This window comes from Phyllostomus discolor, chromosome 10, assembly GCF_004126475.2.
Source record: "Phyllostomus discolor isolate MPI-MPIP mPhyDis1 chromosome 10, mPhyDis1.pri.v3, whole genome shotgun sequence".
In the NCBI taxonomy this organism is placed as follows: domain Eukaryota; kingdom Metazoa; phylum Chordata; class Mammalia; order Chiroptera; family Phyllostomidae; genus Phyllostomus; species Phyllostomus discolor.
The window spans coordinates 9,791,347-9,814,008 of NC_040912.2; the positions used below are offsets into that span (position 1 = coordinate 9,791,347).

General features: G+C 44.5%; 1 protein-coding gene and 1 non-coding gene across 2 annotated transcripts in view; one reads left to right on the forward strand and one right to left on the reverse strand.

Moving 5' to 3' along the window:
- The window catches only part of SCRN1 (secernin 1), a 53,633-nt gene that overhangs the window by 2,386 nt on the left and 28,585 nt on the right, over window positions 1–22,662 (forward strand). The window contains exon 3 of the mRNA XM_036010448.1: window positions 18,796–18,955. Coding sequence (XP_035866341.1) covers window positions 18,797–18,955 — 159 coding nt within the window. The 5' untranslated portion in view covers window position 18,796. The remainder of the gene's footprint in view (window positions 1–18,795; window positions 18,956–22,662) is intronic.
- LOC114508236 lies at window positions 5,996–6,098 on the reverse strand. The gene has a single exon (XR_003685492.1). It is a non-coding gene; the product is annotated as a U6 spliceosomal RNA (small nuclear RNA).

Here is a 22,662-nt window from a genome sequence, read left to right on the forward strand (position 1 = left end):
GGATTCTACAGCCTGGGCAGCCCAAACCAGCGGGGGGCACGGACGAGCCCAAGGTCATATAGCTGGTTGGCAACTGGCGGTGAGGACTGAAATCCAGGTCTTGTGGCTCCTCCCCCAGTTCACGGTTCCACAGGCCACCTTTGAAAGCCTGGGGGAAAACGGCAAACCGGTCATTATGAGGGTGGTAAGCGGAGCAACCCGAAAACAAACTGTACCATGAATTTTAAAAGTCCATAGGTTTCCCAATTCAGGCAATTTAGCTTCTTAAGCTGCGTGTGCCTCTTCACATTTTGCAGTGACTAAACGGCTTCTATATTTAAACCCTGGAAACATTATTATTTTAGTCGTAATCTTTGAGGCGAGAAGCACATTCTCTGATTGAAAATTAGTTGCTGATGCTTGTGGGGAACCAATAGGCCATTAAAAAAAAAGAAAGGAAGAAACCAAAATGGGGCATTTAATAGCTTTTGGATGTAGTATTTAATTTTAAGTACAAGGAAATAACAAGCCTAATTTAAAATACTTTGAAGCCGCTCTGAAGACAGGCCTTTTCTGTCATTTGAATTTGAATTCTCTGACTCATACCCGTGCCCCCAGATCTACTAAAGCAAAACTAGAAATGGTGCCTGGGTTGGTATTTGTGTGGAGGTGGGGAGGGTGTGGGACATACTTCTTCTGGGTGTCCTGTAGCTCCAGCCCAGCGGTCTGCAGAAGGAGAGGTGGGCTGGGAACAGGCAGCAGGGAGAGTCACTGGCGATGGTGAAGCAGTTAGCAGTTAGGTCTGGCTGGATGTGGGGAAGTGAGGACAGATGCTGGGACCACATGTACCATTAAAAAAATAACTGCATTAGAGTGTGAATGTGCAGATTCATTCATTTAAATTCCCCCTATATGCCAAAGGTATTTAAAATCATAAGTTTTTAAGATACATAAACACATTATTTGTGTTTGTTGGAGTACAATAAAAAATATAGATAAACCAAAGTTATTTTTTAAAAATCACCCATGATCCCTTTGTCCAGCAATAATTAGTCATTATGCCCTAAAACAACCTCAGCCATTAGAATCTAGATGATAAAGACCTTGAAAACGTGTTTTTAGCTCCATTTCTCCATGGGTTGAACAAAGCACTCATAGGTAGGTGTTTAGGGGCTCAAAATACATGCTGGTGCAATTCCTCAGACTTCTTAAAAATCCTAATTATGACAATGTGCCCTTCTGAATATTGTTTGCTTCTCTCAAAGTAAAACCTTCGTGTATTTTAAAATTGCACTTAGCAGTGCCCTGGTGACCTGAAAGAATTAAATGAGATGTGTTAAAATGTCCTTCTTAAGCACTAAAGTCATCAAACTTTAAAAAATAATGAAGAGTCCAGCCCAGGCTGGGTGCTCAGTTGGTTGGAGCATTGTCCCTTGTATGAAAGTTTTGCGGGTTTGATCCCTGGTCAGGACACATACCTAGCTTGTGGGTTTGATCCCTGGTCAGGGTGCATGCAGGAGGCAACTGATTGATGTTTCTCCCACATAGATCTTTGTCTTTCTCACCCCCTTCCTCTGTCTCTAAGATCAATAAACATATCCTTGGATGAGGATTGAAAAAATAAATAAAAATAAAAGTCCAATAATGTGAGCTTGCTAGAAAGAGATTTAAAATGTATAGGTACACATATATGTATTCACATACTGATATATTCATCTGTATGTATAAATGCTTCTTTAGAAAATTAAATGTGATATGTTTCCTAATGGTAACACACAACAAATGGCCGAGGCATAAGTGGGCATTTATAAAGTAGTTTTTAAGTCCATTTTGCTAGATATAAAGTAACCCTCTGGTTACCAGCAAGATCTTATCACTACTTTACTTCTTCTGTAGGAAACGAATGTTTAGCTAATTTTTTTTCATAGGAACAGAGTGTATGCCACCATTTTAAGAATGGGAAGATATTTTAGAATTCGATTTACAGGGTTAATAGGTACATATCACATCGCATTAACGGGAAAAGCTGAGAATAGACCATGCATTTTTTAGATGGGAGGGAAAACAGATGGTGGGAAGAGGAAGGTCATAATTGAAAGCAACCCTGCCAAATTAGTGGGCGCAATGGCAGCGATGTCGAAAATGAGGACAGAAGGACTCTAGATGCGGCTTGCTAGGTGGCCTCTGGCCCTTCCCCACAGAGAGGGCTTTGGGCAGGTAACCACATACCTGCCCTTCCACGCGGTCTTCTTGCTGTATCTGCGTTTTCATGATACGTCCAGAACCCTGATCTTTAAGGACAAATTAAGGGAACAAACCATTTTAGAATGTTTCCCTATTTTGATACTTTGCACTATTATCTCATTTAATCCCCATAACGGTACATGGTCAACAGCGTGGTCAGATTTTACAGATACAGAACTTAGTAAGCACAGGAACTGCACCCGGAATTCATATTTCATTAATGGGATGCAAATCATTTTCTTTCTTCATATTGCTATGAAGGATGAAAAACTGTCTTCCAACCTGCCATGTGCTGGAAAACAGCTTCCTTACCATGAACTTGATCCAGCTATATTTTTCTAATTTGGCTAGCTTGAGTAAAAAGGGAATCCTATTTGGGCTGTTTATCTACTCTTTCCTGCATTAAAAAAATTGTTGTAATTGTGAGAAACGGCCATTCAGCTCATCTCTCCTCTTTCCCTCACTTTGTTTTTAAATAGTTGTATGTATATTTATATATACATATATTTGAATAGTTGTGTATATAGGTGAATAGTTGTATATAAATGTATATAGTTGAATTGTTGTAGATAGTTGTATATATATTTGAATAGCTTTATAAAGCTGTATATATCATTGAATAGCTGTTTGTAGCTTTATATATAATTGAATAGCTGTGCATAGCTATGTATGTAGTTGCACAGTTGTATATAGCTAATTATTTAGTTGAATAGTTTCCCTCATTTGCAGATCCATGAAAGAGTTCTTGCAAGAAAGATAGACATGCAGTCTGACTTTGTTTAAATGGTGTAATATGTTAAATGCACCGGAGCGATGGACAGAGCACTGGATGTGGTGGACATCATGTGGTCACTGTTTGAATCCAGGTGTGTCCCAGCGTTGAACACACACAGACCGAACAATACAGCCATGTATGTCTGCATGACCATTTTTCAAATGCACAAAGATGATTGCTACTTGGTACATGCACATTCAGTGAAAGTGTTACTAAATCCATAGCGTGTACCCATTACATATTTTTTCCAGCCATCTGCAATGACTGTTATATGGGAGGGTCCATGAAAATTTTTTGATGTTGAAGAGTTGACAACCTCAGAATATTTTGCATTATAGGTGTATTCTGGAGTGATTTGAAGAATATATTTATAATGCAGTCGGTTACTCCCTAATTTATCCTATGAGTGAATGTAGAGTATGGAACATAACCTTCCCTTTGAGCATAGAAAACTCTCTGTTTCCTTAGTTACTAGTCTGTCACGTGAGTCATTAAATTAGACTTCACTTTATTCATATTTCTTATTGTGGCCATCGCTTACAATGAGGCAGAATCACGTGTCCACAAGGTAAAATGAGTTCACTTTGCCATGGCTAAGCTTTGGGGTTCTCCTAACCCCGAGTCTCTGCCTTATCGCAAGGCCATATTTATTAGCCATAAGTTGGGATAATGGATTATTGTGATTGTAACTCTTCCTTTTTAAAAAAAATATTACAAATTCTATATATTTGTGTGGGAAATTTGAAAAAGCCAAGGTATACAGAGGTCAAGACATTGTGATTTTACAACCCAGAGAGACTGTTTGTTACTCTTAAATTTTTTTTGCATTTCCTTAAGATTTTTTTGCATCCTCAGTCCAGATAATATATATAATTTGAATGATAGCGTGTACCATTTGTGTGACCTCTTCGTATCCCCAACTTATTCCCATGTATCTATATATTCTCAACTCTCTATGATATATATAGATAGCCAATTACATATCATAAATTTGTTTTATTTTTAGGTTTTTATGATACTTTTGTGGGGGAGGGAAATGTACCAGGAGTGGTTTATTATGATAAAGTTGTATAAGGTTAATGAGCTGGAATTTTGATTTTGCAACTTTTAAATAGAGATTCTTTTCACTTCCTCTTGCTAATCACTGAGACTGCAGTATTTTGGGAACAAAACAACGAATCGGTTTGTGATCATTTCAATCAGGATCCGAAGGATATTTCTGAGCAGTCTTCCTGATTTAGAAATATTTGGCTACTTGAAGTGATGTTTAACTTTCCTTTTTTTCTGGTTCCAATTCTTGCTTTCTATTTAAGGGAGACAAAATATATTCCTTGCATCTATGTTAAATGAAGGACAACTTATTTATTTATTTATTCCTGTTTATTCTATTACAGTTGTCCCAATTTTTCCGCCTTTGCCCTCCTCTGTCCAGGCCCCCCCCACTCCCACAGTCTGTCCCCACACCGTTGTCCAGGTCTCTGGGTCATTTGACTGATCCCTTCCCCTTCTTTCTACCATTCCCCTCTCTCCCCTTTCCTCTGGCAGCTGTCAATCTGTTTCTTGTTTCCATGTCTCTGGTTCTGTTTTGCTCCTTAGTTTATTTTATTTATTAGATTCCTCTTATAAGTGAGATCATATAGTATTTATCTTTCACTGCCTGGCTGTTTCATTTAGCATAATACTCTCCAGTCTCATCCATGCTGTTGCAAAGGTTAGGAGCTCCTTCTTTCTTTCTGCTGCGTAGTATTCCATTGTGTAACGATACTAGTTTTTTAATCTACTCATTTACTGATGGGCACTTGGGCTGTTTCCAACACTTGTCTATTGTTAATAGTGCTGCTATGAACATAGGTAGGGACGCATAAGTTCTTTTGAATTGGTATTTCAGGATGCTTAGGGTATGTTCTCAGCAATGGAATCGCTGGGTCATAAGGCAGTTCCATTTTTAATTTTTTGAGGAAATTCTCCACTGTTTTCCACAGTGGCTGCCCCAGTCTGCATTCCCACCAACAGTGATCTAGGGTTCCCTACTCTCTGCATCCTCGCCAGCACTTGTTGTTTGTCGATTTATTAATGATGGCCATTCTGACAGGTATGAGGTGATACCTCATTGTGGTTTTATTTTGCATCTCTCTGATGGATAGTGATGTTGAACATCTTTTCATTTGTCTATGGGCCATCTGTATGTCCTCCTTGGAGAAGTGTCTATTCAGGTCCTTGTGAGAGAGGTGAAAGCAGACATCCCTGTCTGGTTCCTGATCTTAAGGGAAATGTCTGTAGTTTGTGCCCATTGAGTATGATGTTGGCAGTAGGTTTTTCATATATGGCCTTTATTATTTTGAGGTATGCTCTCTCTGTTCCTACTTTGCTGAGTGTTTATCATAAATGGGTGCTGGACTTTATCAAATGTTCCTTCTGCATCTATTGATACGACCATGTGTCTGTCTTTTATTTTGTTTATGTGATGCATTGCATTTACTGACTTGCGAATATTATACCATCCTTGCATCCCTGGAATAAATCCCACTTGGTCATGGTGTGTAATCTTTTAAATGTGTTGTTGGATCCAGTTTGCTGGTATTTTGTTGAGGACTTTGGCATCTATGTTCACCATAAATATCAGCCTATAATTTTCTTTCTTTGTTGTGCCTTGCCCTGGTTTTGGGATTAAGATAATACTGATCTTATAGAAAGGGTTTGAGAGTCTTCCCTCTTCTTGAATTTTTTGGAACAGTTTGAGAAGGGTGGGTGTTAGTTATTCTTTGAATGCTTGGTGAAATTCGCCTGAGAAGCCATCTGGTCCGGGGGCTTTTGTGTGTCGGTAGTTTTTTGATTACTCCTTCAATTTTGCTAGTTGTTATCAGTCTATTCAGGTTTTCTGCTTCTTCCTGATTCAGTTTTGGAAGATTGTATGTTTCTAGAAATTTATCCATTTCGCTGAGGTTGTCCAATTTCTTGGCATATGGTTGTTCACAGTAATTTCTTACAATCCTTTGTAAAACTAGGGAACGCTTCATGAATTTGCATGTCATCCTTGTGCGGGGCCATGCTAATTTCCGTGTAGTTCCAATTTCGGTAAATGCGCTGCTGAAGTGAGCACATCCTTTGTTTCTAAAAGGTATTTTTAAAAAGTTGGATAAGACATTATATCTTTAAAGTAGTGAAAAAAGCAAAACATTTAAATCACAACGAATACTCCAAACCTTCCTGACTATCCTGTCATCTGATCTCCCAGTTTTAAAGCCGGAGGCCAGGAAGCACCCAGCCTCCGACCCCCGATTTGTCCCACCAGGGACAAGGAAATCCCGCTCTCTCAAGTTAACCAGAGAGGGGGTTCACCCACCTTCACCATGATGGCAGAGTATTGCAAAAGGAAATTGTTTTCTTGCAAATAAAATTGAGAGGCAAGACGGCAGAATGTGGATGCCCTTTGAGGCTGGCGAATGCCATAATGGGGTTTATTGGACCAAGAACTCACCCCTTCCCCCAGGGCACTAATGTTACAAGGGAAACTGAAGTTCCTCCCTACCCCTCCTGCCCCAGTAATCCTTCTTCAGAGGGGTACCTAAGGCCCAAATAAGGTACTCACAGGTAGTAATTACAAGAAAACATGTGCTGTATTAGATGAGTCCAGTGCTATTTCTAACATTAAAAGATTTTTAAACAGCTTATCATGAGCTTTACTTTTTAAAAGTTATTGATTATAGCCCTGGCTCGTGTGGCTCAGTGGACTGAGCCCAGCCTGTGAACCAAAAGGTGATAGGTTTGATTCCCAGTCAGGGCACATGCCTGGGTTGCGGGCCAGGCCCCCAGTTGGGGTCGTGCAAGAGGCAATTGGTCAATGTATCTCTCACACATTGATGTATCTCTCCCTCTCTTTCTCCCTCCTTTCCCCTCTCTAAAATAAATATTTTAAAAAAGTTATTGATTATAGAAAATTTCAACCATACCCCAAAGCAGAGAGAAAAGTACAGTAAAAACCACTATGTACTCATTACCCAGCTTCAGCTGTTATTACGCCATCTTTTCTCATCTGGGCTCCCACCCTTTCTCCTTACCCTGGATTACTTTCCTTTCATCATTTCCCATGGAAATATTTTAGTACCTCTAAAAAAATATGGGCTTTTTTCCCCTGACATAACCATAGCATCATTATAGCTCAGCAATTAACAATAATTCCACACTATCATCAAATAGCCAATTAGTGTTCACATTTACCCAATTATCTTATAAAGTTTTTGTACAGTTTTTAAAAATCAGCATCCAAATAAGTTCCATTCATTGCAATTGGCTGATGTGTCTGTTAAGTAGCTTTGCCTCTGAATCTTTTTTCTTTGCAGATTTTGATGTGGTTGTTGAAGAAATCCAATTTGTCCTACAGAGTTTCCGTGGTCTGGATTTTGCTGTTTGCATCCCCATGGTATCATTTGTATTTTCTGAAAACCAATGGCTAGATCTAGGGCCTTCCTCATGCCAGTTTGATTCTTGAAGCACATTTTGGTTTCACTTTGGAACGTGAGTGATGTGCTGGGTGCCAACCATTGGTGAGAGGGCCACGGAGCACAGTAGGGACCGGTGGAAAACCGGCAAATCCCTTATCAGTGAGTGGTAGGAGGGTGGAAAGTGAGCATTTATTGAGTGCCTACTGTACACAGCCATACGACTAGGTGCTTTTCATGTGATATTCAGGAGTGCTACATTGTGAATGGGGGATTGGTACCATTTTCACATGCAGAAATGGGCTCAGAGACAGTTTACAACTTGCCTGTTTCTCACAGTTGATGGGTGGAGTCAGGATATAAACAAAGGTCTGTTTGTTTCTAAAGTGTGTCATTCTCTTGTCCCTGTGCACATGGGACCATGTAGGCATTGGACATGAATGCAACTGACCTGATATTGAAAAAGGGGGAAAAAAAGGCAATAGCCCAAGGGCGATGAGAGGGGGTACTGACACTGGCCATTGTCTTCGGATGGTGGAGAAGAATGTGGGAGGAGCCTCCACCCTGCTCCCTCCCACCATCCCTCCAAAGCCTGGAAATGGTGTTGCCATACCTTCTGAGTTTTCAAGAGAAGCCAGAATTTCTATGGCAACTCTCCAGATTTTAAAACGTTAGCTGCTATATTCAGATTAACAAATAAACACCGTCTATGCCATCACTCTGGGCCATACCAAACAAAGGTGCAGCCTGCCACCCTGGTCCCATCCCCTGCTGTTAGGAAGAGTGCCTGCGGACGCTTGGCACCCCAGGCCCGCAGGTGCGAGCTGTCAGAGGCAGGCGTTGTGCTTGATATTAGAGAGAGGGAACGTTTCGCAGCTCTTAAAAGACATCAAGTGACAATGAAGAAAATGTTCCAAAGATGAAAGGAAGAACATTTTGACACTGCAAGGAAAAGCCACGTTTCTGAAGTCAGAACAGATCAGACCCTGACGAAGAAACAGCCTTCGTCATGCACCTTCTCTCTCTTTTTCTTGTGCGCCCGAGCTCCCACGGGGTCTCAGACGGCATTCTGAGCGCTTGGTAAGCATTTGCAGGTTTCCTCTCCTCGAAACCTCACCACAACCCTGTCGTCATCCCGTTATAGAAAGGGGACGTGGGGCTGAGATGCAAACCCAGGCTGACTCCAAAGCCTGCTTCCTTGCTTAATGCGGCCTTTCCTTCCTTAGCTAGTTCCCAACTCTAGGCCTCGACTGTTAGAAGCTGGAATTTGCTGGCTTCTAACATCTTCTAACAGGCTCCTAAAGCTTTGTGCTCTCTTCTCCTGAGCCTTCAGTGACAGTACTTAGTAGAATCTTTTCTTCAAGCAGAGCTTGAGGAGTCCAAGCTAATTTATGTGCCTTTACATCATCAGCGGGTGTTTGCAACCCAACTTTTAGTTAGATAACTCCTCCCCCACATGCCTTATTTATTCCTTACTATCCCGAGATAGCAGGTATATAAGAGAAAAACCAATTTATAACTGACTGTCATTTGTCCTGTTTTCAGTTCAGCGGCAGGAATATCGATACTTTTTTTTTAAATATTTTATTTATTTATTTTTAGAGAGGGGAGGGAGATAGAGAGAGAGAGAGAGAGAGAGAGAGAGAAAGAGAGAGAGACAGAGACATCAATGTGCGGTTGCTGGGGGTTATAGCCTGCAACCCAGACATGTACCCTGGCTGGGAATCGAACCTGGGACACTTTGGTTCCCAGCCCGCGCTCAATCCACTGAGCTACACCAGCCAGGGCTAAGGAATATCGATACTTTTAAAAATGCATTTATCAATAAACAAAATAAAAACCATAATTTCTTCTTTGCTGTGTCCGGAAGCTGGTAACTCCCAGACGTCGGATTCAAACGTAGGGGTCTGCTCCGTAAAGCTGGGAGCTTGGAGTAGGGAAGCCTAGTCGGACACTTGAGTTTCATTACCTTGTGCCAGTAAAAAGGCATTTTGTCACAGTTTTTTTTTTTTTTTTGCCACACAGTTAATAAGCCTAAAGCTGATAAAGACACTCATTTCTCCTTCTCAGGAAACTTAAGGCTTTCTTTTAACAGGATAAGGTGGCCGAGGAGGGACTCTGTGGCTTTGGGGAGGTAAGAGGCAGGGAGGGCAGTGTGGGCTGCAGGCAAAGAAAGACCCTACTGGCTCAGAGCATTCACACCCCTCCGTGACTGCTCACTGAACTTGAAGACAAAGACCTTTTCTCCCAGGCAGCTTCCGCCCTCCTTGTCCAGACATTCTGTGAGCGGTCTCCTAGTGACAGGCGTGCAGTGGTCCAGCCCCCAAGCCTGCACCCAGCTCCCCGTCCCTGGTCGGGGGATGGATGTTGGCAGATGCAGCTCCTGGGCTGTGAACTCCAGGGAATCTGGTGTTCTACTGTCTCGTTCCCAAGGGCAAGTCCGTGCAAAGAGTTTGATAAGGAAGACAAGGATGGTTAGAAATGGAGCTTGAGGGTCCTTTCCTGTGGCTGATAGCACTGAAATTGTTTCCATTCAACATCTCCCCATTCCCCTGCGTCCCCTCCCCTAGCCCCTGGTAACCATCATTCTACTTTCTCGTCTCTATGAATCTGACTACTCTTGGAACCTCAGGTCAGTGAAATGATACAGTGTTTGTATTTTTGTGACTGGCTTATTCTATTTAGCATAAAGTGCAGATAAATGTCCTTTAAAATATTCTTAACAAATACTTCGTAGGAAATGGCTGTCTGTGTAACCATCCAGGGAAGTTAAATTGGAGTGTTTCATTGATTGGAACTGCTAGTTTATTGCTAACCTGGCAAGAATCCTAATGGGTATTTAGCACAAAGAAGCCTTATTCAGGAGAATAAGCCTGTTGCTTTTAAAGAATTTTGCTGGAAACCCACAGTGAGAGAGAAATGTTGTATTTCAACCCAGCACATATACACACTTATGTGTATACCTGAACTTAAAGTTTCTTGGACCAATACTTTTCCTCACTACGTGCAGTGCATATATTTTTTTTGTAAAAAGTGCTTCCCTTAAAGAAATGCTGATCATATCCACTAAATCAAAACCTTATCCACTCAATTGATTTTATAACCCAGGAAAAGACCACAACATACAGTTTGGCAAGCACGGCTTTTGACACACCTGGGGGGGTTTCAGGCGAGACCCCGGGCTCAGCTAGTGGCTTCAGAATTGCTCCTTAGAACAAACAAGTTTTTTTAAAAAAGCCATCAGTCATGGCTTTATTTCTGGGTCAGCTCTGTCCCCTGATTTTAATGCTGGCTTCAGTAGAGTCGGTTATAATTGACAATTCATTCTCAGTGGCTATGCTCTGTCTTGAAGCCAAACATAAATGATGAAAAAAATTGTATCCAATTTTTTTCTGCCTTAGTGTCACAGGTGGGCACAGGTAACCAGGTTCTTGGTGATCGGGACAAAGAGTTGAACCGAACACACAGAGTTTATGGCAGAAAGAGAGAGCAGATTTATTAACTGATAGTACACCCCACAGAACATGGGAGCAGGCTAACTCCAAGCAGAGATTGACCTCATGGGCTGGAGGGATTCTATTTTTAAAGGGTGGCTATTTCTTGGCTAGTTTTGGTGGGCTTTTATTGTGCACGTACAAGTAGTTGTATTATTTTAAAGCTACTGCGCATGTGGTGTCCCATGATTTTCGTTGATTGGCCACTGGGGAAGGGGGTTGCACAATGGCAATTTATTATAATGGTATTGTAACGAAGCAGGGGTCATGTGGCATCTTCTGTGCAGGTGCATTCATGAGTCACCATGATTCAGCGCTTTTCCAGAAAGCAGGAGCACTAGTCTTAGAACAGGGCCTCTGCCCTGTATCCGTGAGCTGCTCTGTGGGGCTCTGTGGGCCCATTTGTGATTTCCGAAGCTTCCTGTGAATATTGGGGGCAGATTGACTTATACAAATGCAGTCCTATCAAGATTCAACCCTCTAGGGATGACGGATCCAAGTTTGTGTATTGTTGGAAGGCTTCTACTAGTCTGTTTCTGAAGAGAGCTGGGCTCTCTTCCTCCCCACACCTGAGCACAGGCTCCTTAGTGCCCCCTGGGCTCACCAAAACCGTAAGTGAGCAGACGGCGCACCTGGGAGCAGCATGCTACCCAAACCATTATCCACAGCTCCGTTATTCCAAAACGGTGTTCAGAAACCAGTTTTCAACCAAACCATTTCCCTTCTCTGCTCCCTTCCCCACTCCATTTCCTTTCCACCTTTCCAGGCATGATTAGGCGGCCAGTGCCATCAGGAGGAGTGCAGAGAAATTCTCCGAGACTGGGAAAATCCCGAAGTCTCACTCTCCCTTGCCTGAGGGGATTGGTCTGCCACGGGCAATCCTCAGTCCCACCAGAGTTGCCCAAAACTGTTACTGAACAGAGCTGTGTGTTTAGGGGAGGGGAATGATATACTGTTACTGAATGGACCCACCCTTCTCCCGGGAATCCCCTATCCTAGGTTCACCTTGCCCGCCGCCAGGAAATTATAGCTCTCCATGTCAGAGATTGGTGAAAAGGAAAGGAATTATTTATTCAAAAGTTATACAGACTTAAGAGTAATGACTTAATGTCTTCATTAAAATCCCAAAGTCCCTTAAAACACCCACAAACACACACAGTCCTTCCTTCCCCCCTTTGCCCAGTCTGGGGTACTGTATCTCAGAGAAAGAAATAATAGTCCGTGGCTCAGGTAGCCCCCGGTTCTTCCCCGTCATCCATGTTTGGCTGGCAGGCCTCCCTCGGTTCCCAGCACCATCAGCTGTGTCGCCAGGATCTCCAGTTCTTAATCCAAAACCACGTGGCACCTTCTCATGGCCCAGCAAGAGTCCTTTCACCCCTTTCCTTCCCCCGGCATCTCTCTTGCATTCTTCCAAACTGCTAGGAGAGACCTCTGCACCGCTGCTACATCTTAGTTTCCGGCTACCTAAACTGCGTGGCAAAGGGAGCCCCAAAAGCCATGTGGTCCCAAAGCTTGCCAAAGCTGCGTAGTTCTCCTTTGCATGGCTGCAGCGCCTGGGTTTAAATCCCAGCGCCAATCTTCCTGTGCAGCCCCATTTCCGGCTCCTCCCACAATTGGTTACACCTGCCAGCATTCCTGTATTTCCCCAGCTTTTCTGGGCTGCCATAGTAAGTCCAGGCAGGCGTGGCCCCGTGGCATGGAGCGAATCATCTCCAGGCTCTCACACAGGTGCTGTAACCAGGAGGAGTTGCCTCTCAGTTACATCTTGGATCAAAGTCGCTCCTGTTTCCCTGGCTCAAAGCATGGCCACAGCTACTTAACATATCCATGAAATCCATGAAAAGTTATAGATATGTTAAATGCCATGCCCAAGGTTAGTTGCAAAACTGTTGCTATGCAGAACAACTCTCAATGGCCCTGCTCCATGTGTTCCATCCCCCAGCTCAGACTTGTGGGGGTGAGGACATCCCGTATTTTTATTTTTTAATTTTTTAATTTTTTTAAACTTTCCTCAGGTGAGGATTTTTTTTAAGATTTTATTTATTTATTTTTTTTAGAGAGGGAAGGGAGAGAGATAGAGAGAGAGAGAGAAACATCAATGTGTGGTTGCTGGGGGTTATGGCCTGCAACCCAGGCATGTACCCTGGCTGGGAATCGAATCTGGGACACTTTCGTTCCCAGCCCGCACTCCATCCACTGAGCTACACCAGCCAGGGTGACATCCCGTGTTTTTAGTATTTCCTGGACACCCTGAGTTCTGGACTCCATTAAATATCCCTCTTTGGGGGGCCCCCCCGCCTGCACCCTGTTATATTAGCATATGTGATTGGGAGTTAACTGGGTTTTAGTTTATTTTTCCGTGTGGAGGAAAATATGCATCTCATAATGCTGTAGTAGGTTCTAAAGGGGAAAGGAGAAAAATCTTTAACTGTTTCTTGAGTCAGGCACGCACAATTTAACAGATTACAAAAATCCCATAAATAAAAATTTCAAAATGCATGGTTTATACAGTATATATATAGATGAGTCATCATGTCATACATATTTTTACTTTGATACCTGGTATGTTAACTACTATTTTGATAAGTAATAGGAACAAAACTGGGTTTCCTTGCATCACTTTGAGAAGGATTTCACCTGAGGCTCCGCAGGGGCTTGGCTGCCTGCTGGCCTCCTGTTCCTTTTCCTGCTAAGGAGCCAGCCTGGGAGTCCTGCCCACTATTGCGGAATAATAGTATTGAAGATTCGCTCCTCCTTCGGTGATGCCCCGAATTGGGCACACCATAAAAAAAAATGGAAAAGAAAGCATTCGAAAATAACTGTAATAATGGCGAATAAAAATTTTTCATCTTAAATATTACATAAGAATTTGCCAGTTTTGAAATTTTAGGTGTGTTAGGACAAAGAAGTAGAGCCCATCTTTTCTTTAAAAATAAAATCCCAAAATTGGTAATGCCCCCTGGGTTTATTTTTTTGAAATGATTTTTGTGATCATATAGGTACAAATACCTGTAGGGAAATTGGAAACTACAGAAAATACGAAGAAAGACTCACAGAAGTGGATGGCCAGAGTACCACCGTTAATATTTGAGGCACATTTCCTTCCAGTCCATTTCCATGCATATTTTTCCAAAGTGAAATAATTTATTTGGGGCCTTCTTCAAAACCTTTTCTCTCATGCAATTAAAACCTCTTCACAAACACATTTTTTAAAACAATTTTATAGTAATTCACCATGTAATGTAAAATAGCATACATTTTAGCCATTTCTCTGATGCTGAGCAATTCACTTTAGTCAGTTTTTATCTGTATTGATACCTCTGCAATGAATAGTTTTATGCACAAATCTTGCCCATATTCCTGACCATTTCCTTAGGGTAGAAACATAGAAATGGAATTTCTTATCAATTCTTTTGTCTCTATCCAAGGAACTGTCTCCTCCCTATCACAGCCAACTTCTCTGAAAAGTTGTTTATATGCAATGGCTCCACTTCCGACCTAAAACCTGGCCTAAAAGCTGTCAGTGGCTTTAGTGTTTATTATGGGATAGACTCTAAAATCCTGGCCGTGACCTTCACCCAACATGGACCAGCCTGTCTGCCTCTGCAGCCTCTTCCCCTGTTCTGTCCAGCCTCAGCTTCACTGCTTTGTTTTATTTTGAACTTATTGACTCCTCCCCCTTTCCTCAGCCACAGGGCCTTCAAACCTGCCTCTTATCTCTCTGACACAGTCTTCCTCCCCAGCCATCTGTCCTTTGTGGAGCAGGAGGTGAGATACCAGCTTGGAGGAGGTGGTTGGAGGTTTGAAGAGAAGTGAAAGGATCAGAAGTTCATTTAGGGCAGAGATAAAGGGAAGGATTGAACTGATAAGTGCCCTATGGTTTTCCTGAAAGTGATGAGGACACTTTCACTGTGTACTTGGAGTTGGGAAAATGAGGTTTACATCATAGGAAATGGACTTGGCCTCCAGGGCTCTGGTCCCCTTAGTTTCTGGAGCAAAGGGCTTGCTAAAACCCTGTGAGTTCAGTGTGGTGAGCTCAGCAGCTGCTTCTCAGTATTTCTTTTCTTCCGGCTTCTGGAAGCGTGCTGCTTCCTCCTTGCCAGTTCATTTTATACGGATGACAGCACATGTTGTCAGACTAAGTGGGGGACTTCACAAATAAGTACTCGTGGGACCATGGGAAGCCTCAGTATGAAAATCTTCATTTCTCAGTTTAGTGGGAAGTTACAATGTGGAGACTTCCTACTACCCACGTGTGACTATTTCAATTTAAACTAATTAAAGTTTGTGATAAAATTAAAAGTTCATTTTTTTAATCACACCAACTACGCTTCAGTAGCCACATGAGTCTAGTGGGCACCGTGCTGGATGGTAGAGACTGAACGTCCCTATCGTGGTAGGGAGTTCTTTTGCCCAGCCCTGGTCTAGGGGGTAGGAAAGGATCCGGCGAAGCCTTCGCCGCAGCCTCAGTGTGGAGTGGTGGTCCAGGAAAAACAAACAGACAGTTAGCTTTGGCTACTTGGCTGCTGGTTCTGACCCACAGCTTGCTGGTTCATCTCACATTAAAAAACAAAACAAAACAAGAGCAACAACATTAAAATTCAGCTTCCTTCTGGCATTCCCAATGATTCACAAAAGTTTGTGGGAAATCAGGCTCCCTGACCCACATACCCCGGGCTTCTGCTGCCTACGCCCTCGCCATGGTGGGGTGACCAGGTGACTTGGTCACGCTGACCATGCAGATGTCCTGGCTGAAGAGGGGGTGCTTGTTGAAATCCCTGTGGCTTTTACTGATTTCCTATAGATACATCTCATAACTTCGAGACCGGTAGATTCCTTCTATTTTTGAGGATCAAATAAAGCAGGTTTTTCTCATCGATGAGTACTACTTTTGAGGCGTAGATGAGCAGTACCTTTGAAACGGTCCAGTAGCAGGGGAGGAAGGGAAGCGATATTACACACGAGAGGCAGACAGACCCTGGTGAATGTGCCCTTTCTCCATCCTATCTTCTTCTGGGTCTGTTTCACTCCATCTGGCTCAGCCAGCCAGTCATGCCTCCCACCCCAGATTCTAGGAACCCTCTATCAGGGCGTTTTATCTCATCGTCATCCTGGGTCTTCCTTGCACATACGGAGCCTTTGTTCCTTTCTCTCTACCCCTGCAGTCTGAAGATAATGCAGTTTTTGTGGAAATGGGAGACCTTCAGGGGAGAAAGAACTGGAGCCTCTTTATCTTCCTGCCTTTTCTTTCTCACAAAGGGGAGCGGGCCCATTTCCCTGAGCCCCGAGGGAACTGTTTGCAGAGTCACGGTGAGCAGTGCTGGGAAGAACTCTCACAGCCCTGGGCGTGCAAGTGCAGGCACCTTGAAGTAACCCGGATGTGGACAGACCAACGAGGTCCCTCCCAAAGGTGTTTCTAAGCACAGACTGTTGCTGACTCTGCAATTTGACAAGCTCCAGTTGTGGGTGAGGCGAGCTGGTTTTGATCGGCTTGCTGAACAGAAATGTTGAGACGCTGCTCTATTTGAACAGTCAACCCCCAAATAAAGCGTCTCACAGTCCTGTAGCCTTGATGGTTTGCAAAACATGTTCTCCGGCATCACGCCTTTCGATACTCATGGTAAACCTGTGCGCTGGGGCAGAACCTCTGCAGAAGAGAAAACCTAGGCTCAGAGTGGTCAAGTGACTTGCTCAGGGCCACACAGTTGTACTTAGGGAGTGGAGCTGAGTTTCCAATCCCAGTTGCTTTTCTGAGAACATTGCTTTACTTTCTCACTTACATTTTGGATTTGTAAAATGAAATACATTTAAGTTGGGTAACTAATGCCACAAATATTATAGTTGGCTCAGTAGAGAATGTTTGTCGAGTGCCTGCAACACGGGGTAGGGGAGAGAGCAACCGGAGTTGGGTGGCTCGGCTCCTGCCCGTAGGGAGCTTTGTGTGGACAGGAAGTGGTACATTTACGAGCAACAAATGCACGTTATCCTGGAAGGAACTGGATCCAGCAGTGCTTATGGATGCTGAGAAAATGACCAAGGTTTTTGTGGACGGTGTTTTGAGAGAAAGGGATTTTGAGTCAGATTTTTTCAGACATTCACAACAACTAAGAGAAGGGCATTCATTCTAGCAGGTGCAGAGGCGTGGTGGTGAGCAAGAGCTGTAGAGAGTTAGCTGCTGTTTGTCAGACTGTTGACAAAGGAGAACTGAACACTTGTTCATTATTTATTGAAAATCTCCCCTGCAGAAGACATTGTGTAGAGCTGGGTTTACAGTGGTGTGTGCGAAGGAGACATGGTCCTTGCCTTCCTACTGCTTAGGCTTGGGGGTGGGCTGGGGTAGGGGCAGGGGTGGGAGGGGAAGGCTAAGTATTGATTGTTGGTAATAAAATACTTAATATTTCAGATTTGATTGTGTCATCTGGCATCATAGATTAGCATGGCATTTGAGCTGGTATGTGAAGGAGCAGTAGTTAACGAGGCAGATGGTTTGGGTACAGGGAGCAGGGACAGGAGAGTTCAAGAAAGAGGGTGCAGCCTGTGCAAAGGCCCTGGGCATGCTGGAGGATCGGGAGGAAGGCCGGTGTGCCAGAGATGAGAGAATGGAAGGGGTGTGCGGCTGGAAATGAGGCTGCGGAGGGGGCCTGAGCTTGATCAGACGTTGGTCTTTCTTCAAAGACCTGTGGGAAACCTGTAAACAATTTTAAGCAGAAATGCCATGAAAAAAAAATCTTCCTGTTAAAAAGATCACTTTGGCCACAATGTGGAGAATGTTCTGGGGGGGCAATAATAGCTGTTACGAAGCCACCCATGGGAGGCTGCTGCAGTGATCTGGGCTAGAGATGAGGGTGCTTGGTCCGGGGTGCAGGGTGTAGGGTGCAGGGCGAGGGTTGTGGAGATGGAGGGAAGTGGACAGTTTCCATGGAGATTTAGGAGAATTTAGGAGATTGGACCTACTTGGTGGCATGTTAGCTAATAGAGAAGCAGATGGTAAGATGGTTCCTGAGTTCTCCATGTTCTCATGGGCTGGGTGTGGAGCTGGTCATGCTATGGGAACCTCGGAAATGGGACCAGCCTGGGGAAGATGACGAAATCTGTTCTGGGTATCCCGTAGGCAGTTGGCTGGGGAGCGCAAGGAGATAACTGAGCTGCAGTGAAATGCGTGGGCCACTGGCATGTGAGTGACAAGGATGGCTCTGAGCGGGGAGGAGTTTCCCCAGAGAGAAGAGAGCATTAAAGGAGGAAAGAAGGATCGAGCAGTGAGGATGCTCAACGAGCAGGTAGAAGGGAACCAGCCAGCTGGAGAGCTGGGAGGGAAACCAGGACGTGCCTGAGTGTTGTGCCATTGAGATGGAGTAAAAATATACAAAAAGGGGAGTCTCTTTCAACCTAAGTATAGACCCATTTCCACCATCACTCCAAAACCTATTACGTGGCAGCCATGCACCCCGAGATCTGAGGCACCTCTGTGGGGCGCTGCCACAAGGCATGTGGATTTATTTCTTTGTTGCTGTGACAGACTGCAGCGAGAGCATGCTCTCTCCCCGGAACAATAACCTACTTTCCTTTCTCCGACGTCACTGCCCTTTTGGCCGTCACTGCCCTTTTGGCCGGCGCTGCCGTCTGTTGCCTCTGGAGCTCCTTTAATCCCACGGAATGCTGAACATTATCTGGTCTCGGTGGCTTTGTAGTTCTACTCCAGGCACCCCACCTTCATCGGCCAGCTGGGCTCTCCTGATGAGCTAGCTGCACACAGTCCAACGCTAAGACCACTTCGCCCGGTGAAATGTGCTCGGAGAGCTCACTGCTGGCGTGTTCCCCGTTAGACCCGCTTCCGCGCTGTCTCTGACGCCCACTCTCTTTTCAGCATGGCTGCAGCCCCTCCAAGCTGCTGTTTGGTGGCCTTCCCGCCGCGTGCGAAGGACGGTCTGGTGGTATTTGGGAAAAATTCCGCTCGGCCCCGGGATGAAGTGCAAGAGGTCGTGTATGTCCCGGCTGCCGATCATGAACCGGGGAGCAAGGTGGAGGTGAGTGACGTATTGCGGTCTCTCGGTGAGCACGCATTCCCTTTCTCTTGCCTGGCCCTGCACGCCCGCACGTCTCTCCTGGAAGCCGCTCACTGGTCCGAGCTGTCACACCGGCTCTGTGTATTCCCCTTGCTGTTAGGATGGCTTACAGCCTTCACAACAGGGTCCTACGGGGAAGTCTGTGTTTGCTGCTATGGCCCTTGTTTTGTAATTAAGTAAAATATTTACATGGTTCCGGAGTCAAGTCTGCAAAACAAGGTACGGGCACACTTTGGAGATACTGTAGGGTTAGTTCCAGGCCAGCGCAATCAAGCCAACGTGTTTTGCTGGTCGAGTATATGGCCTTCATTTTGTAAGAAGGCAACATCTGTTGAGTGCTAGGTTGATTGTGGGGGTGAGCTCTTTGGAAGTTATGTAAATGTGTAATCACTATGTTGTACACCTGAAACTAAATACTACTGTGTGTCAACCGCCACTGGAAACAAAAACAAAAAACAGCGACAGGTGTGCAGCGCAGGAGCGCAGAGCACAGTGAAACAAGGGGTGCCTGCGTGTTCCTAGGAGTCTAGTTCCTGTGTTCCTCCTTTGCTCCATTTCCTTTCTCTCCCACTGGCAACCATGCTCGGAAAGTTTTCTGGTTGGTTCTTTCGTTAAGAAGTAACCTGTGTCGGGAATGAACCTCACACACACGCTGTGCGTGTCCACCCAGGCCCTCGCCGCCTTCCTCGGATGAATGGTAGCCTGTCTCGTGCACGCACTTCCCTCCACTTCGCTTCCCTCAACTAAAGCCAGATCTTGGAGATCACGCCACGTGGTACACAGAGATGTGCTCATTCCTCAGTGAGAGCTGCCGGCGTTCCGTTCTGTGGTTGTGTCCTGGTTTAATCCGTCCCGTGTTGCTGGAGCTGTGGGGCGTTTTCCAGCGTTTTGCTGTTACACACAGCGCCAAACTATCTGTCACAGCATCTGGTTTTGGTTTACATATTTTTATTGTTAAAAATTATCCATCAGTTTTTACTTGGAGTTTTTGTCGGTATTTCTCTGGGATTGGTGCCTAGAAGTGTGACTGCTGGTCACAGGGTAAATAGGTGTGTGCTTTTGTTAGATATTATCAAACTCCCTTCTGGAGGTGGTCTACCAACCATAGCTTCTCCATATTCTCAGTGTGTTGTCAAGCTTTCATGGTGATTATTTTGTCAATTTTACATTTTGCTTTTTTACTAAAATTCTTTCATTGGTTATGTCAGCTCTTATTATCCATTCTTTTGGGTTTTCCAGGTATATTGTTATCACACCTGCAAATGGAGATAGTTTGATTGCTCTTTGTTGAATCTCCCATTATTTTCTTGTCTGATTGGCCAGTAGCTTGGGTTCAACGTTAATAGTGGTGGAGACCGTGGGCTTCTTCGCCTTCGTGCCTGACCTGAGCAGGGCGGCCTCCAGTGCTTCCGTGTTGAGTAAGGCTCTGGCTTTGGGGCCGAGAATTACATAGCTCTATCAAGTTAAAAAGTATATATCAATTCCTATTTTTTAAAAAAACTAGGAATAGGTGTTAACTTTTGATAAAGGTCTTTTCAGTCACTTAGTGGCCGTCTTGGATTCAGATTGTCATAGTGTCCCAGTGCTTGTATTCAAGTCACTTAATAATGACCCCAAAGCACAAGCAAGCGTAGTGATGCTAGCAATTTGGAAGTGCTAAAGGGAAGCTGCAAAGCGCTTCCTTTAAGTGAAAAGGTGAAAAAGTTCTCGACCTAATAAGGTATTTGATCATGTCCCGTCATCACAAGAAGAAGGGTGAGTGTGGTACGATAAGATATTTTGAGAGAGAGGCCACATTCCCAAAGCTTTATTACCGTATACTGATTTTTTTCAAATACATTTTTATTGTATTTTTCCCATTAGCACTTAGTCCCTTTAAACTCCCCTCCCCCCACAATCACCACACTGTTGTCCATGTCGGTGAGTCCTTTTTCCTTTTTGCTCCGTCCCTCCATCCCCTGCCCCCTGCCTGAGCTGTCAGCCTGCTCTCCATCTATGAGTCTGTCCCTATTTTGCAGGTTAGTTCAGTTTCTTCATTAGACTTCACATATGAGTGAGATCATACGGTACTTGGCTTTTTCTGAGTGGCTATTTCACTTAGCATGATATTTTCCAGGTCCATCTATGCTGTTGCAAAAGGGTAAATCTTTCTTCTTTTTTTTATGGCCGAGTAGTATTCCATTGTGTAAATGGCCCATAGCTGTTTCATCCACTCATCTACTGACGGACACTTGGGTTGCTTCCATATCTTGGCGATTGTAAATAACACTGCAGTGGACATGGGGGTGCTTATGTTCCTTGGAATGAGTGTTTTGTTTTAATTGTTCTAGTGTACCATTAGTTATTGTTAATCTTTTACTGTGCCATTTTGTAAGTAAAACTTGTTTTAGGTATGATGGTATGGAAAAAAGTGCAGTGTGTGCAGGGTTTGGTCAGTGCTGTCAGGCACCCACTGGGGGCCTTGGAAGGTGTCCCCTGCAGAATAGGGGTGACTATTGTATAAATACGTCTGAAGTAAATATTTTACACAAATCTGTTTTCCTTTTTGGGGGACAGGCTAATTAATTAATATTTTAGTCTCTTGGTTACTTTCGTTTTAGGGAATGGATTCTTTGCACTAGTTAGCCCCTGGTATATTATTACTCGAATACACCGTAGGTTCAGTTGTGCCTCTCGCATGAATAAGTGGAGTATGATACACCCCAGGACTGGTGTCTCAGGCAGCTCTGCCCTCTTTGTGGGCCGCGTACCTGTGTCTTGAGCTGCCTCTGTGGTGCATTTCCACGCTCGCATGCTGCAGCTGAAATAACCTTGCCTGCCTGTCCGAAACCAAGTTCAGCTCCCAGTCCCATTTGCTCTGCTTCCTCTGAGTGTTCTCCATTGTTTGCCACGTGGTTTAGTCTGGAAACAGGAGGGAAATGCTCCCGCCCGTCCCCGCATGCATGGGGATAGCCGTCACTGAGTCCTGCTGCTTCCTCTCCTGGGTCCCCCTCGCCCCCACGGCCCCCAGCTCCTTCAGACCCACCTCCTCTCCCTCCCATAATCTGCTTATGGGTATCCCAGTCTCTTTGTCCTGGAGTCTCATCCCTTTTGGGGTCACCAGATTTTTTCCCCCCGAACACAGCTCTGTCACTGCCTTGTTTAAAACTGCTGGGCTGTGTTTACGGGGTGAGAGTCCAGGCTGCTTTGTACGCCATCCAGGATGCTGCCCAACTGGCACCCCACTCCTTTTCCTTTCTTTTCTCTCTTCCAAATTCAGACTTATTTTTTTTAGAGCAGTTTTAGGTCTACAGAAAAATGAGCAGAAAGTACAGAGAGTTCCTATATATAGGAACTCTCACCACCCCCACCCCACCCCCGCCCCCCGGTTTCCCTGATTACGAACATCGTGTCTTCGTGTGGAACACCTTTTGTCATGGGTGAGCCAGCGTTGACACCTGCCCCAGTTTACTTAAAGGTTCACCCTGGGTGCTGTGCCTCCTCGGGGTTTGGACAAATGTACAATGACATGTAGCCGCCATTCCAGTGTCCTCCAGAGTATTTTCACTGCCCTGGAAAACCCTTGTGTCCCGCTATTCATCCTTTCCTTCCCGGCCCCGGGCAGCCGCTCATGTGTCTCCATGGTTGTGTCCTTCCCAGAGTGCCAGAGAGTCGGAATCACCCAGTGT